The sequence below is a fragment of the Poeciliopsis prolifica genome, unplaced genomic scaffold, assembly GCF_027474105.1.
Source record: "Poeciliopsis prolifica strain line A6 unplaced genomic scaffold, Auburn_PproV2 SCAFFOLD024, whole genome shotgun sequence".
Lineage (NCBI taxonomy): Eukaryota > Metazoa > Chordata > Actinopteri > Cyprinodontiformes > Poeciliidae > Poeciliopsis > Poeciliopsis prolifica.
The window spans coordinates 4,475,222-4,491,071 of NW_026562399.1; the positions used below are offsets into that span (position 1 = coordinate 4,475,222).

General features: G+C 36.9%; 2 protein-coding genes across 2 annotated transcripts; both read right to left on the bottom strand.

The window, feature by feature from the left end:
- Positions 1 to 2,596, bottom strand: LOC129370633 (uncharacterized protein DDB_G0284671-like). The gene is made up of 4 exons (XM_055046741.1): positions 2,544 to 2,596; positions 2,253 to 2,346; positions 823 to 1,386; positions 1 to 311 (listed from the first exon to the last, which is right to left on the bottom strand). The coding sequence occupies exons 2-4, from the start codon at positions 2,299 to 2,301 to the stop codon at positions 268 to 270; spliced, it is 657 nt and encodes a 218-aa protein (XP_054902716.1). The 5' UTR covers positions 2,302 to 2,346; positions 2,544 to 2,596; the 3' UTR covers positions 1 to 267.
- Positions 2,597 to 5,702: 3,106 nt separating this feature from the next.
- LOC129370615 (uncharacterized) lies at positions 5,703 to 8,647 on the bottom strand. Its single transcript, XM_055046710.1, has 4 exons — positions 8,630 to 8,647; positions 7,899 to 8,008; positions 7,051 to 7,356; positions 5,703 to 6,334 (listed from the first exon to the last, which is right to left on the bottom strand). The coding sequence occupies exons 2-4, from the start codon at positions 7,942 to 7,944 to the stop codon at positions 6,291 to 6,293; spliced, it is 396 nt and encodes a 131-aa protein (XP_054902685.1). The 5' UTR covers positions 7,945 to 8,008; positions 8,630 to 8,647; the 3' UTR covers positions 5,703 to 6,290.
- Positions 8,648 to 15,850: the final 7,203 nt, after the last annotated feature.

Sequence of the window (15,850 nt, forward strand, 5' to 3'; positions counted from 1 at the left end):
AAAAAAAATCACCACTTAATGAGAAATAAACTTTGACAATGTAACCGTTTACAACATATTTTAAGTGGGTATTTTAGAAAAAAATTTAAAGCACGATGCTTTCTTCTGGCCTGGAAAGTTTTTTCTTCTCAAATCAACTTTTCAGACGAAGCATCTTCTTCTCTTGTCCTCCAGGTCAGGGTTTCGGGTGACATTGGAGTAGGACATTTTTTACAGTGCAATGAGTGACCACATAAATAATAAATCATAATTTGAATGGTGCTGGTCTCAGATTTTGTTGGTGTACTTCAGCAGACCGTAGATACCGCCGCCTGAAATGAAGATAACATTGTTTTCATTATTGATTAAAAAAGAACTTGATCTGTTACTCATTGATGCCTTTTTGTAGGATAAATATGACAACAAAGACCACATTTCAAGCACTAATGCTAATCTAAATACATTATTATAAATTTTGACCTATTATAAGAAATTCCCTTAGAAGTGTCTTGGGTCCAGTTGCTGGAACGAAAGGCTTTTTTCTGCAAAATAAGCTAATAAATTTCTGCAGCAACATATTTCCTGAGACTGACTCAATAGATAGAAGCAGTTAAATATGTGATGCAATTTTTTTATTTTTGCAGGTTTCCTTGGTTTTTAAGAATGAGGCAGCCATATTGGATTTTAAGGCCACGGAGCGGTTTCTAGTCCCAGAAACAGTAGTGACTGAGTTTCTCGACCTCAGTCTCACAGGAATAGAATCCATAAAAGATCACCAACATCAACTGGTCAGTATATATCCTGTTGACAAGCGACAATATGTTATTTATTTACTGCACTCACCCAATAAGCCCGCTCCAGCAATCGTTCCTATGGTGATGCCAGCTATCGCTCCTCCTGAGAGTCCCAAAGGACTGGGTCCACCAGTTGGCACTACAGTGGGTCCACCAGTTGAGGCGCTAGTCTGTCCACCAGCTGAGGCACTAGTCTGTCCACCAGTTGAGGCGCTAGTCTGTCCACCAGTTGAGGCGCTAGTCTGTCCACCAGTTGAGGCACTAGTCTGTCCACCAGTTGAGGTGCTAGACTGTCCACCAGTTGAGGCGCTAGACTGTGGACCGGTTGAGGCGCCAGTCTGTGGACCAGTTGAGGCGCTAGACTGTGGACCGGTTGAGGCGCTAGACTGTGGGCCAGTTGAGGCGCCAGTCTGTGGACCGGTTGAGGCGCCAGTCTGTGGACCAGTTGAGGCGCTAGACTGTGGACCGGTTGAGGCTGAATTGGGTGCAGTTGGTGCTGGAGAGTGTGTCATGCCTGTAGCTGTGTTGAGTTTAGTGGTTTGTGTTCCAGGAGCCGACGTTGACCCAGTTAAAGTTACTGGAGCCTCGGTGGTCGTCGCTCGGCACAGTGTTACTGCATCATTTTAATCAAAACATGGAAAATCAAGTTTATTAGTTCAGAATGCTTCACCAACAAAGCCGTTCAAAGGGCTTCAGCATGATTAAACAAGAAACAAACCAGTGAGAAACAAGCAACAAGCTTTACATTTTGTCAAATGTCACCATCAGAATCATCAAGAATAATCAAATATATGAATCAATATTCCAGTTATTAGTCAAAGGCAGGTTTTTATTCTCTATTTAAAGGAACTCACTGTGTGACTTTTTGAAGACGGTTGCAGTATTGAAAACAAACACCTCAGCACTAACGCTGCATCTTTAGTCGTTTAATCCTGGAACTATTCTTCAGCTTATAAAAGTCTGACTTTGTAACCGTCTTTATGTGACTCTGAAGGTTCAAACCCAGATTTCAGCCTGATCTCTAGTTTCTATCTGTTATGACTGAAGTGCCGACTCCTGATCGTTCCTCTTTCGCTCCAAAGATAATTGCTTCAGTTTTTTTGCTTGAGGTTCTAAAACGAAGCTGAAAGTTTAAACAAGTTTCTGGGTCACAGCAGACTTCTTAACCGAGGTGTTAAAAAGTTAATAGTACATTTTATTGACTGAATTGTCTTCCTGTAAATTTGTTTGCTTCCTCTTCCATCTGATTTAAATAATCATCAACCCAGTGAATCACAAGGACGGCTGATAAAACGGAGACGCACTGCTGCTTTAAAAAAAAACTCAACTTGAAGGTTTTGAAACATTTAAATCAACATTATTTTGAAATGTTTTTTTCAGAGCATGCTACTGTTTCATTTCAGGTTCAAATTTAGACGCTTCAAAGTGATAATATGACACTATTTATAGATTTTATTGAAAATTCAGTGTTTCTTTTACCTGCACTCAGGAGGCAAAGTGCCGCCACACACAGATTATTCTGCATCATCTTGGAGAAACTGAGACTCAAAACCCAGAATGTCGGAGTTTAGTCCTGAAAGAGAAAAACACCAAAACACAAATTTAAGAAACCAGGTTACAGACATTTTCCCACTCGACATCGATCAGAAATTATAAAATCTGGTTAAATTTTAAGGAGAAAACAAAGATGGATCCTCAGCTGTTTGGTGTTTAATGTGAACTCTGAAGGAATAACCAGAGAAAAACCTGAAAAATGTAGGAACTACTTACAGAAAGTGACTTTGGAGAGGAGAGCAGCTCACCTGAGGGGATGTGGATGTGTTTATTTCCCGTAAAACCAGTAGATATTCAGCTTATATGAGCTTCTTTTTTTTTTTTTATTACCTTCCCATGAAGGCGGAGCAGTACTGCTGTAAAACCACGGTTTGGACCACATTTTATCTATTTTACACCTATTTCCTGAAAATTAAACCTGACTGTTTGTTTTTTAATGAAATGATTACACTATTTACTGATCAAATATGATGTCTCACTAATAAAACAGCCGCTACAGAAAGCTTCTGTCTGCTGAGCAGAAACAGATTTATTTAATAAAGTTAATCAATAATCTTTGTTCTGTGAGGGAAGTGTTGGCGCTGTCCTTTTATTTATGATTTCCCTTTTCTCCTCTGAGTTCAGGACGATGACATTTGTGTTCATCTGCCGTAACGGTTCAATAAACCCGGATAAGGACGCGAGTCTTGGGTAACATCAGATTAATCATGATAACGATCTAAGTTACTCCAAAGAAACTCCAAAACTGCTGTGAACTGAGTTTTGTTTCAAAATCTTACCAATTTTCTGATTTTCCGAGAAACTGAATATCAGGTTTTTATTTGCTGTGTGTCAGAACTGTGAGAATGAGCAGAACTAAACTGTGACGCTGCTCTATCTGAGCTACAAATTTGGACAAGTTTCTCTTTTTGAACCAAACTACATAACAAAATAAGACTTTTCACCGGTGCGTAATTATTGAGGTTTAATAGGTGCCATTTGTGAAGATACAGTCCAAAATTAGCAGCACTAATTTGGATCATTGAGCCTGTCAAAATCAGGAATGTTACAACTTCAACTAAATATTTAGATTCAGTCTAAATATTGAAATATTTAATTAATTTTAAATAAAACTGTGGTGGACAATTTTCAACTATCTCACCATAAGAAAATTGCAAACAATAAAACACAAACTAAATACTTGAAATTATTTAGTTTGTAAGTAAATATTGAAATATTTAGCTTCAAAGTATTTAGTTAGCAACCTGGATATTTAGTTCAGAGTTAAATATTGAGCTCTGAGCTAAATATTTAGTTTCAGACCAAAAATATTCTATTTTTTGATAGAATTGGGCCTGCTTGTTCCTAGGACTGACCTTTCACCCCATGATGTCACCAGTTTTGACACATGTTGTTGTGTAATTTTCCATAGGTGTGTAACTATCCTACCTCATTAAGCTATAAAGTATTAATAAATATACACATTCAAGGAAGTACTTTACATTACCCGCATCTGAACTTTGACCTGTTCTGGTGTCACAGCCAACATCAGTAAATGATAACATGAAGGAGAATGGTTATTTTCTTTACATTTATATGTAGTAATGTGAACAAACTCCAGCCTGTTCCCATTTAAATCACATCCAGGTGGTTAAAACTTACCCTAAATGTTCAAACACACCGCAGATTCAACACTTTGATCATTTTTGAAGGAAAGATTAATTTAAAAGGTCATAAAACAAAACACACCCCATGATTCAGTCTTCACAGCCGGCCTCACGTTCTATATGACTTTATCTGTCTCTTCCATCGTTGTGGGAGAATTTTGGCCCATTTTATATTCCAGTATCGACCCGGTTTGAGCCTTGGTTAACATTTCACGCTGAACTTTCTGTTTTTTATTTCTGACAAGACAGAAGTTATTGTTTTTTGACCAGAACTTCTGAAAAAGAGCCTCTGTAGCCTGTGATAAAGAATAAACAGGTTTCTGGGATTTCCAGGAAGTCCAAAAAGCTAAAAGCCTAAAAACAGAGATTATATTTCTCCTCTATTTTATCTTCCATTGGTTCCCTTTTATATCCAGATGATAATTTAAGATTCTTCCTTAATAATCCAGCTCTATCATCCATTAGAGATCTGACTGGTCCAGATGTTTCTACCGTGGCAATAAGGCATTCTTTTACATCTGATTAGCATCTTAAAAGCTCAAATAACACCTGAACTTTGACCCTAAAATCCAAAAGGAACTTTCCAGCAACTAATCAGAGTATTTTATTTAAAGTATTACATACTTAGTTTATTGTTGAGATGGTAAAATATTTTTTTTTTTTACTATGAATCATCATTTGATGATTTTGGCGTATGTTCCCTCAGAGAAGACAGAGAACACCTTCAGTGAAAGTTTTTGCCACTTTGGGTTGTTTCCTGCAAAAATTCAAGCAGTAAGCTGAAGTTTTGAGTCAAAAATTTCCTAGACATTTTAAGTTAGAAAAAGGGAAAAAAAACTTTCCGAAATGTAATAAATTATTTAAAAATTATGAGATTAAATTGGGCGTCAAACGTATATCAATGCAGAACCGCAATGAAGAGTGTAAAAACATAGCACTGCTGATGAAACTAAACTGTCGGGTCATCTTCTGAACAATCTCATTAACTCTATTGAGTTGTATCTGACACAATTCTGTAAGAACAGTGCTAGTTAAAACTTTGCTAGCTGATGTTCTAACTACCATGTTTCATCACATTAACTTTCTCCATCTAGTGTGCTCATAAGAAAACTAAAATAATGAACTGTAAATGTTAGCTAAAACGCTAACATTATGCTGTTGGTATCTATGTTGGTATTGATGTTACTTGTTCAGAACAAGTAACATTTTTCTTCTAGGATGCTAACATTTTTTTGGAGCTAAAATTAGCTTTAAAAGATCTTGCTGGTTGAAAATGCTAGCACTAAGATGTTGGCCATGAAACTAACAAGTGTGGAAAAACAAAAACTTTAAATATTTCTACCAGTTTTATATTTTAGGTTAAATTTAGCTTGCTGGTAATGTTAGCTAAAATGTTAGCATCAATATTTGGGCTACCATCAGCAGGTTGACAAACACTGCCATACCCTGTCTAATACAATATACACACTAAAAAGCTAATTGTAACTAAAAGGCTAACAGTAGCATGTTAGCAAATGGTACCATGACTTGGTTCAGAATGGAAATAACAATGCATAATCTAAAATGAACTAATGCTAGGATGCTTTTACCAGCATGTTGACTATTGCTAGCATGTTTGCTAACACCAAGTTACTCCATTCAGTATGCTAACTTATAAAATGAGCTGAAAAGCTAACACTAGCATGAAGATTTCAGGCAGGAGGCAAAAAGAAGACAAAGGAGAAAGATCAACTGTCTGATTTTCTTTATTTATTAAATGAAAATAAACCAACTTTATGTTTTGAAATATACATAAAACCTCTGAAGTGAAGCCCTGTCTGGATGGTCATAAATGTTTGTAACATTTCTATTTCTAGATGCCAAAAAAAACTAAAACCGTTTTTTATTAAAGCTGAAAGAGTGAAAGTGAGCAAGTCTCTCATGAGGCTGTAAATACGCCAAGATGGCTTTTCATTGCCTTAAATATCATCAATTATTTATAATCTTAATTACAATTTTTCACATATTTTCATAAATGACAACAAAACCTTCTGGCCGACACATTTATCCCAGAGAAACCAATATATACTCCATGCATTTGCTGTTACATTAAAATCATCATCAAAATTAATGTCTGACTAAAAGAAGTGCAGTCAGGAAACTATGATGGATTCATTCCTGTTGGGCCATGAAGCTTCCAGTGACTGGATTTAGTTCAGATTCTTTGAGAAAAGCCCGCCTCCTCCCCGACCCGCTAGCCGGATCGGGTCATAGGAAACAATCCCATCCGGATTGTGCGATGTTTCAACGTTCAAGTCCTTGATGGGGGGGATTGTTCTCAGATTTTGTTAGTGTATTTCAGCAGACCGTAGATGCCGCCGCCTGGGGAAAAAGGAAAATACTTTATCACCCCAGTAGATCAGAAAAGAACAGGAAGAACTCAGAACTTGTTGGATTAATCTCTGAAAATTTCAGGGAAACTTGGGATTTTCTAAGTTTAAGGAGTCGAAAATGTGCCACAAAAAACTTTTCCATTAGTTTCAGAAAAATTATTATTTTTAAAACTCTTGAAAATGTTAAATTTGCGAGAAAAAATCTCAAGTTTTATCAAGAAAATGTCTGAGATTTTCTCTATTCGTCCGTTTTATCCCCTGATCTAACCCTGAAAGACCGTTGTGCAGGTCTCTGGAATGAAAGAACCTGACTAAATAGAGCCTGTCTGACAGCATGAAGTGGGCTTTAAGTGACTTATATCTATCAACAGGAAGGGTTGCAGAACTATTTATGAAGCTTTGGATGCCATGACTTTCTGCCACAAATGGACATTTCAGTAATATTCTATCTCATTAAATGAGATTACAGTCTCTAACTTGGATTTAATTTTGAACTTTTTGTCCAGGTAAGGATTAGTTTCTCTTTCTCTAAGTAAATTTGGTTGAGTTAGCCTTTGAACAGCAGCATTTGTATTTATTCAAAGGGCTGGTGACCAGTAAAGCAGAGGAAACCGCTCTCCTTCCTGGTTAATGGTTGACAGACTGATGTGGTGGAAACCGCGATGGCGTTGCGTAACCGTCTGTGTGTTTATCCATTATGCTCACCCAGTAAGCCGGCTCCGGCGATGGTGCCGATGGTGATGCCGGCTATCGCCCCTCCGGACAGCCCGGACGAGGCCGGTCCCGACGAGGGGTGGACTGTGGTCGGTGCAGCAGTGTCACCAGTTTGTTTGACTGTGGTCGGTGCAGCAGTGTCACCAGTGTGGTCGGCTGTGGACGCTGCACCACTTGGGGTTGAGGCTGATGGACCAGTTGAAGCTCCAGTGTTACTGTCTGAGGTGCTTTGTGATGCTAGTGATGACGTAGGAGCTGTAGCAGGTGGGTTGATTGTTGATGTTCCACACAGATTTACTGTATCAAAAAGAAAACCCTTAAAGCTAAATCATGAAAATCCTCTTTGTTACACAATAATATTAATATTTCATCATCTCCAAAGTAAGGTGTAAATCACCATTCTGGTGATAAGAAAAGAGCCGTGACCAACCCTTTTCCTAACCAATGTCTACGTCATTTATGGCCTACTTCAATCATCACCTTTGGCCACATGGCAGAAACGCTCAGACGCGACCTCATTTACGCTTCAGACAACTCATAAATTAATATAAAGGCTGAAATATTTGTTTCTGCCGTTCAATGTCAGATATTTCCTCATTTTCTTTTCAGTTTATTGCTTCCTGCTTTACTTTAACATACTTTTTTGTCGTTGGACAAAGACACAACAAAAATTTTTACAATGAAACGTTGTTCCTTGGCTACCAGAATACCAAAAAAAAAAACAGAAGAAGAAGAAAAGCTATAAATGTGATTATAAATACATATAGATACATAAAAAACAGGAATCTTGAAACCAACTTCTACTAAATGTGAAAATAAAAAGTTTTGGTAGTTTTTACCTGTGGCGAGGAGGCAAAGAGCCACGACAAGAACATTTCTGAACATTTTTCCAGAGTTCTGGCGTTGTTTTATTTTCAGTTTTTTGCTGCTGCTGCTGCTGCTGCTGCTGCTGGAAAAACAGAATTACGAACATAAAAGAATCGATTAACATCTGTACAGATCATTTATTAAACATTTCCAAGAAAAAAAAAGGTACAATATGTGTGGTTCGAAATGTTTTTGTCAGAAAAACAAACGTTAATACTTTTTTGATAAAAAATAAATATCACAACTTTAGCAGATATTTGACCCAAAATCAACAATGTTGACCTGACATGTAGAAATCTTTTTCTTTGCAGTAAAACCCGGGGAGGAGATGTGAGCTACTCACCAGAGAGGCTGTCTGTGACGACTGTCTTCCCTTGTGCAGGATATTTATCTCTTAATGGCCTTGTTATCATTTTTAGCCCTCCCATCTGGGTGTCATTTCTGCATCTAACCTTACACGTCGCTCATAATGTTTATCTACTTTATTTGGTTATTATGGTAAGTAAATAAAACGACTGCTGAACATAGGTGGGAAAACGCCGGTAAGTCAATAAAAATGTAAAACTTTCTTGGTTTAAACAACAATCTTTTTCTTTTCTGCTTTAACAAAACCAATAATTTATGCTTCCGGCTGCTTGGAGAGCCGGTTTTCCATCTAAAATCAAAGACGCAGCTGCATATTTTTTCACTAATTTGTACTCACCGCCTGGTTTCTTCGGCCTTGTTTGAGCTGTCGGCTGAAAACAGTGAAAACTAAGGCAACAGGCTGATAAAGCCTGGTTAGTTTGCTCTGTTTGCTCAGCTTGCTGTCCAGCAGACTGTATCTGAAAACACTTGGTCGCCATAGCACAGCAGCATCTCGTTTACACTCTGCTATATGAAAAACATCTTAACCCCAGTTTCATTCCCACCCTGGTTACCAACCTGCCACAGAAACAGCTTCTGGCAGTTCACAGAAATGAGTCCAAGGCTTGTCGATGTCTGAGAATAAACGTCACACAACCAAAACTGAACGGTTGCAAAAGTCAATCTCTGAAGAATTACATATGAATTATATCTATATATGTATTTAAAATAATATTGAATAATACAAACTAAATGCTATTTCAAATAGACAAAACATTTCCATATTGACAATCTGCTTGGGGCCCCAAAAGGCTTGGGCCGGCCCTGGCTGAGTTTACTGGTTGATTAAAAATGAATATTTCCACCTGTTTGGCACAACGTGTGCTGACTAAAGAACAATAAATCTGAGTTTTCACCACAGTGTTCCTAAAAGGCAGCGTGTGAACCCAGCATTATTGCAGTCTCTGTTTGTCTAATGAATAATTTTGATTGATTTGAACCTAGTGGTCAGAACAGTTAGCCATTTTTAGAAACAACCAACTTCAAGTTTTTACCTTTCTGATGGATTGCCTGCTAACAGCTACATTTATTTTGCTCTTCACTTTTAGCCACATTATTTTTATGCAAAACAAATTGTAGTAAAAGTAGACCTTTGATTAATTTAGCTTTGAGCTAAGTTTGATTTACTTGACATTAGCATTAGCAAGTTAGCAATACCCCAAGTTACCATTACTCAAGTCAGCAGTTAGCTTCTGTTCGACTCAACTGTTAGCCAGGTTAGCTTTGAGGTTGGTTAGCTAAGTTTACTTTTAACTGTATAAACTTTAATCAGAATATTTTATCAACACTTTACCAAGATCTGCTGTTGTTGTATCAACCTTCTATGCAAATCTGGAGCAAACTTTCAGAAAACTGTAAAACAGCTGAAACACTGACTTTCTTTAAGGCTCTTGACTTAACGTCATGTTTTGATTGTTGATTCTATGTGTTTTTGTTTTAGCCAATGTGCTCCATCAGCGGTTAGTCGCTGAAGCCAGTAAGTTAGCTGATCTCAAGATACATTGGCCAACTCTAACTCTAACAAACTCTAACTAGCTAATGCATCTTAAACTGCTCTCATTTTGAAGCCGAGTTAACTGATAACCAATTTTGTGAAGTTCTAACTTTGTTAAAAGTCTTTGTGAATTTCAGTTACAGCCAACCAGGATTTGAAAGCTAATAGTGGATTTATTTTCACCCATGATAAAAATACTAGTGACCTAGTTACTGTGTTGAATTATGGTTTGGGCCGCTGGAGAAAGTCATTTATCAGACATGTATCAGAATAAAACTGACAAACTGTAGCAAATAACCTTTAATAATCACTCAGCAAGAGACAGTGGAAATAAAAAAGAGGAATAATTCTTCAAAAACTCTGAGAAAAATATTCAGTTTCAGAGAATTCAACTCTGTCAAGACCTCAGCCCCTGATTTTACTGCCAACAGAAACGCTGCAGAGAATGAAAACAAAACGTAACACAGTCAAAAATAGACAAACAGTAATCTGGATTATTTAACCTGTCAAAAGGAGGGTTGACGTTTCAAAGTCATATTTTCACCATATTATTCATGCATTTATAAATATCACAGCTCCAAACAAAATATTTGGGTTGCCAGTTAAATATTTAACATGTTAGATAAATATTCAGCTTGAAGCTAGATATTTACCTAAGCAACTAAATATTTAACTTGTTAAATAAATATTTAATAAACCCACATTTTGACAGATGAAATAACCAAAATTCTTGTTACTAATTTTTGACTGGGTAACTTTACAAATAGCAGCCCTGGTTAGCAAGCTAACTATTTAGCATGGTGAGAATATGACTGTTATTGTACAAACAGCACCCCATACTTCCTGAAGCAGCATTGTGACCAAGACATGTTGAGTCCTTGAGGTACCACTGAGAGGCCAGAATTTGCAAAATATATTTATTTTGTTAGTTTGCATGAAATCCACCAGTGAACAGCTGGGGTTTTTTTTGCGTTGCCTGTCAATTGTTCAGGTGTGTAAGGACTCGACCTTGACTAGTGGAAAGCCGAATGAATCATCATTTCCTTACAGGAAGCTAAATATACGTGTAAAGGTTAATTGATGGGAGTAGTTTCAAAGTTTCCTAATCAGGTCAGAATGTCCGACAGTAGCCCTCCAGAGTTTCCTGGACTGGCGGGGTTTTGCTTTTACAGGAGGGTTAGCTACAGCTTAACATCAAAATTAGACAAATAATGTTCTAAAAATTTAGTTTTTGAGTTTCTATATGTTTAGTCTGTTCATTAATGACTATTTCCTGTGTTCCCTGATCTATTCAGTAACTTGTTGGTCATAGAGCCTCTGATGTTGCCAACAGACTGTTTTACTAGTTTCCCATATTCACTGAATGAATTAACTAATTTCTCAGATGTCAACAATGTTTTTCGATTCTCTTTTGGTCTTTACGTCATACAAACTCATAACTTTTTCTATCTTGTCAGTCGTACCGGAATGGTCATAAAACGACTTTTGATCTCTGTGAGACCTGGCCTGTCACAGAGACTTTGTTCACACAGCATTGCCTGTAATTAAACCACGACGTTCTTCAGGTGGCCTGAATGACATGAGCAGGAAAGTGGGAGTGGCAGAGTGGTGATGTGGGAGTCTCACATGGAAAAACTAGTGTCATCCTTGAGGTTTACAGGTTTATTTCTAGTCGTAAATTGGTGCCATGAAGAGTTAAACTCCGGTTACCTGCAGCATTTTCCCAAACGTCAAGAAAAACATCTCAACTTCCAATAAGACTTCCTTTTGTCATGCTGGTATTTGAGTATTAGAATTAAAATAACTGGATTCAGACAGTCCCCAAGGTCTGTGCTCCTTTAAAGTCAATAAAACCCTCCGTTTAGCGTTGGTTAAACATCAGACAGACCATAGTGAGAGAGGGAAACTGAGCTCTGTTTATTCACTCTGTCCACGCTTAAAGAACTTCTTTGTTTTGTGTGTCTGACCGAAGGTGAAGCTGAGATTTTGGTAAGAAAAACAGAGATTTTATAAGAACTCTGTGTGGACTGGACATGCAGAGTGATTAAATCAGGACAACTGGTAGTTAGGTCATCTTGTTTGTCAGGCTTCTGTTTATTTTTCCTTACTTCATTGCATTTTTATCTGGTAGCAATTTGGTGTTTTGTGGGTCTGGCGCCTTTTCGCAATTTCATATCTTTTTATTTGATCCCATTTTGCTTCCGTGTTGCAACCTTAAATAAATTGTTTATTTATTTAAATAAACAATTTATTTTTAAAAATAAATTGTTTAATTCCTGCAATAAGTAGTTTTACTATTTCTTCAGATCAGTTATCACTGTCTTCTTACTCGGACTTTGAATCTTCACCTTTTTTTTTTTTATGAGCAAACTCCGGTACGATTATTTTGTCCACTTCAACAATCAACTGCAGCTGCATTTCTATTGACTCTGTAAGGCCACAATTTAACATTTTCAAAATAAATTCCCTTAATTTGGCAATTAAAGGAAAATGAGTCACATGATCAACAATTGAATGCTACAACTGACGGAAAATAACAAAGAAGACAACAGGAAGCAGGATGAGGATCCCGGAGCGGAATGTTGCTCCGGGATCCTATCATGTTATCATGTGAACAAACTTATTCATATGTGTTTTTAATGCAATTAATACAATTTTTACATTCTGTTTTTTGACATTAGTGAGAAGTTCCCATGATGAGCTCAGCAGTTCCTCCAGGTGTTTGCTAATTGCTGCTGGCTAGTCTGAAGGAGCTTATTGGGGGAGGAGCTGCGTCTTCAAGATGTGGCTTGGTTGCCATGGAGATTAAGGGATTTACTAAACATGCACGAAAGAATCAAAGTAACACTGCAACTTGTTGATGATGACAGAAAAACAGTAAAACAGGGTGGAAAGATCAAAAAAGTCGATTTTACATGATACTGGCCCTTTAAGGCGTAGCTATGGAGACGAGGGTGTCTGGCTGGGGAACCTCTGGGTTTCACCTGTTCTGTTTGCAGATGATGTGGTTCTGTTGTCTAAGTCTGAAACCAGGTCTGTTTAGTTTCTGCCTCACATCTAGTCTTGGAAAAACATCTGGAGTCAGATTTTCGTCATGGAAACGATACTTGCAGGTAAACAGGAAGTGCAAACTTCATATTTCTTCGATAACTGTGAAGATGTGGATATAAAGAGGAAGTCTTTGGCGCTTTTAGAATATTGGCTTGTTGTTTGTTCAGATGATTTGTGTTCTTGACAGAAAGCTGATGCTCTCACCACAGCGATCGCTCCGACGTTTGATGAAAGTATCTCAGTTCAAACCGCAGCATTCAAACATGGCAGAGCCACATTGATCTGCTGCTTATTGCATGTTGATGGAGTCTTCCTCCACTAATGACCCCTGACTGAAAGACAAAATGTCTGCGGTGGTTTAGTTTCTGAGGAAACGCGACTCCGTCTCGTTGGTGGCAATAACGAATCTTAAGGACGTATCAAATAGAAAATTCCAGTTGTTATCTGCCAGTTTTATTGCTCTTATCTAGAGCTGCTCCTTGTAGTTCCTGCTGCTAAATGGTAATATAAAGATATGTACTTATGAAAAAAAAAACACACAGAGATTCTCCTGTTTCTGTGACTGCTCTTTATTCATTTTAACACTATGGAGAACAATGAGAACTGTTCATAGGGTAGAGAATTACCACTTTGTTCTTGAACCAATCAAAGACGTTTGATGATGCTGTAATTAAAAGAAGATCCGGATGTTGGCATTTAAAGCATCAGATAAAAAAAATTTCTTATCAAATGTTTTATTGAATCTCAAGTGCTTAAACCGACTGCAAGAAACTATTAGGGAGCGATAATCTTGTTGCATAACTGCGAACAGAGTAAAGCTAATATTTGTTTTATTCCATCGAGTTTATACCTGCCGTCAAAACTCGACTCCAGTGGACATCTGTCTGTTCACAGACTCTATTTACTCAACATTACTCACAGAAAATGTGACCATCTGTGTATAAATGCAGCTTGGGCAGATTCTACTAGACTCTGGTATTGAGCCAAAAATATCGATAATATTGACCATAACTAACCTTTCGTTTTTTTTTTTTTTTTTGCATTGTGGTTTCTTCCGCTGTACCTCAAAAATAATTTTGTTTTGATTTGCGTTCAAATTATGATCTTTGCTCTCTCTTTAGGAAAAAAATGCACACAAATTTGTTTCGTTTTTCAATGATAAGTGTTAACATGTCCTGAACATGTTAACATGTTGAGAACACACAAAGTTTATAGTTTATAGACACCTATAAACTTCGTCCAAATCCTTTTCTAAGACTTAAATAAGAAACAAATAAAACCACAAACAAGCAGCAGGGTGAGAAGTTTGCTGATTAAATCAGGGCTAAAAACCCAGAGTTGCTTTTCAGCCATAATAAATGGAAAACTGACTAACATTGTGATGTTTATTTAAGATTTTGATGCTGGAACCTGTCCAAATGTGAGGCTTTTTTGACCAGTTTCTCTATTATCGACTCCATGATGTTTTTATAACTTTTTTATTTTTGTGTTTTTATGATTTAGAGCACTTTGAACTACATTGTTGCTCAAATGTTCTGTACAAATGGACTGTATTGATTGATATATGAGACTTGAATAACAGGATCTGGATTTTGACATATTAGGTTTGATCAATTAATTTTCTAGATTTTGACGCATTCAAAATTTTAAAGCATTAGTTGCCATTTCTGACCAGGAACCTTTATATTTCTGTTTCTGGTATACCCGTAAAGCTGTCGCACAGGGTTTGATTCAGCTGGTTTAGCTGGTAATATTTAGCTTTGAGTTTGTTTTGGTGTTGAGCAGAAAGCAGCTGTCACATATTGGATCATGTAATATCAGGAAGGAGTTTCTACATATGAAACCAGTTAAAAAGGATACATCCTCTCCATCATTGTTTTCTCATGGATTTCATCCAGAGCCGGCCCAAGCAGCATGCGAACTGAGCAGCTCCTCAGGGCCCTGACTCCACCACAGGGTCCCTAAGAGGAATTTTATGCACATTCTACACTTTCTGCTCCGCACAAAGCAACAAAAGATATAAAACTGGACTTTTTCTAAAAATTCAGTTACATTAATTTTAAACATGTCACACTCAAATGCCACTCTGCATTTTAAAATTCCAATTAATTGGAGCATTTTTGCTTGTTTGCTACTCCTGCAAGTTAAAATCAACAACCATAATAACACCGTTATGATGTACACTGCAAAACACACAACCTTAACCCGATTTCATCACAAACAGTTACCATGAATGGATTGGATTCAGGAAAAAGAATGATAAATAGAATATCAGACATCTCTAGTTCTGCTTCATATATTTTCCTTTAATCATTACCACCCCTTCTGTTGTGGCAGCAAATCCAACTCCCATCAGTCCTGCTGAGATTTACAGTTAAAAGTCAAATCTTCATGGTTATAGACAACTTGCACTGCCCCCTTGTGGTTACAAAGAGAACTACTACATGTTTACAATAGAATAGAAATGTGCTTTATTGTTTCAAATGCAACAGCAGCAAAGGTGACAGGAAATCAAAGCATGTGAATTCAGACAAAGATAGGAATATTAAAATATACAAAAACGTAATAAACATTACACATTGAACAGCAAGGGCAAAAATTCAGCATAAATACTGTTTATAAAATAAAGACTTCCAATCTAATGGAATATGCAACTTAAAAAGTTAATTCAAAAAATTACAAAGTGTGCATAAGAGATGTTCAGAAATCAGCATTAATGATATTTAAAATATGTAAAAGCCAGGAAGTGTACATTCTATATTTATTTATTTATGAACTGTTACAAATATATTGAAATACCAGTATTTAATAAATTACTGAAGAGTAAACAAGTAACTGGTAAAAAGGTTCCCAGAGTTCTGAGTAAATGACCTGACCGTGTGACTTAATATTTAAAAATAAAGTAAACAGACATAAATGGATGCAAATGTAGTTGCAAGTTGTCGAATTAAAAACGAATACAAGTAACATCAT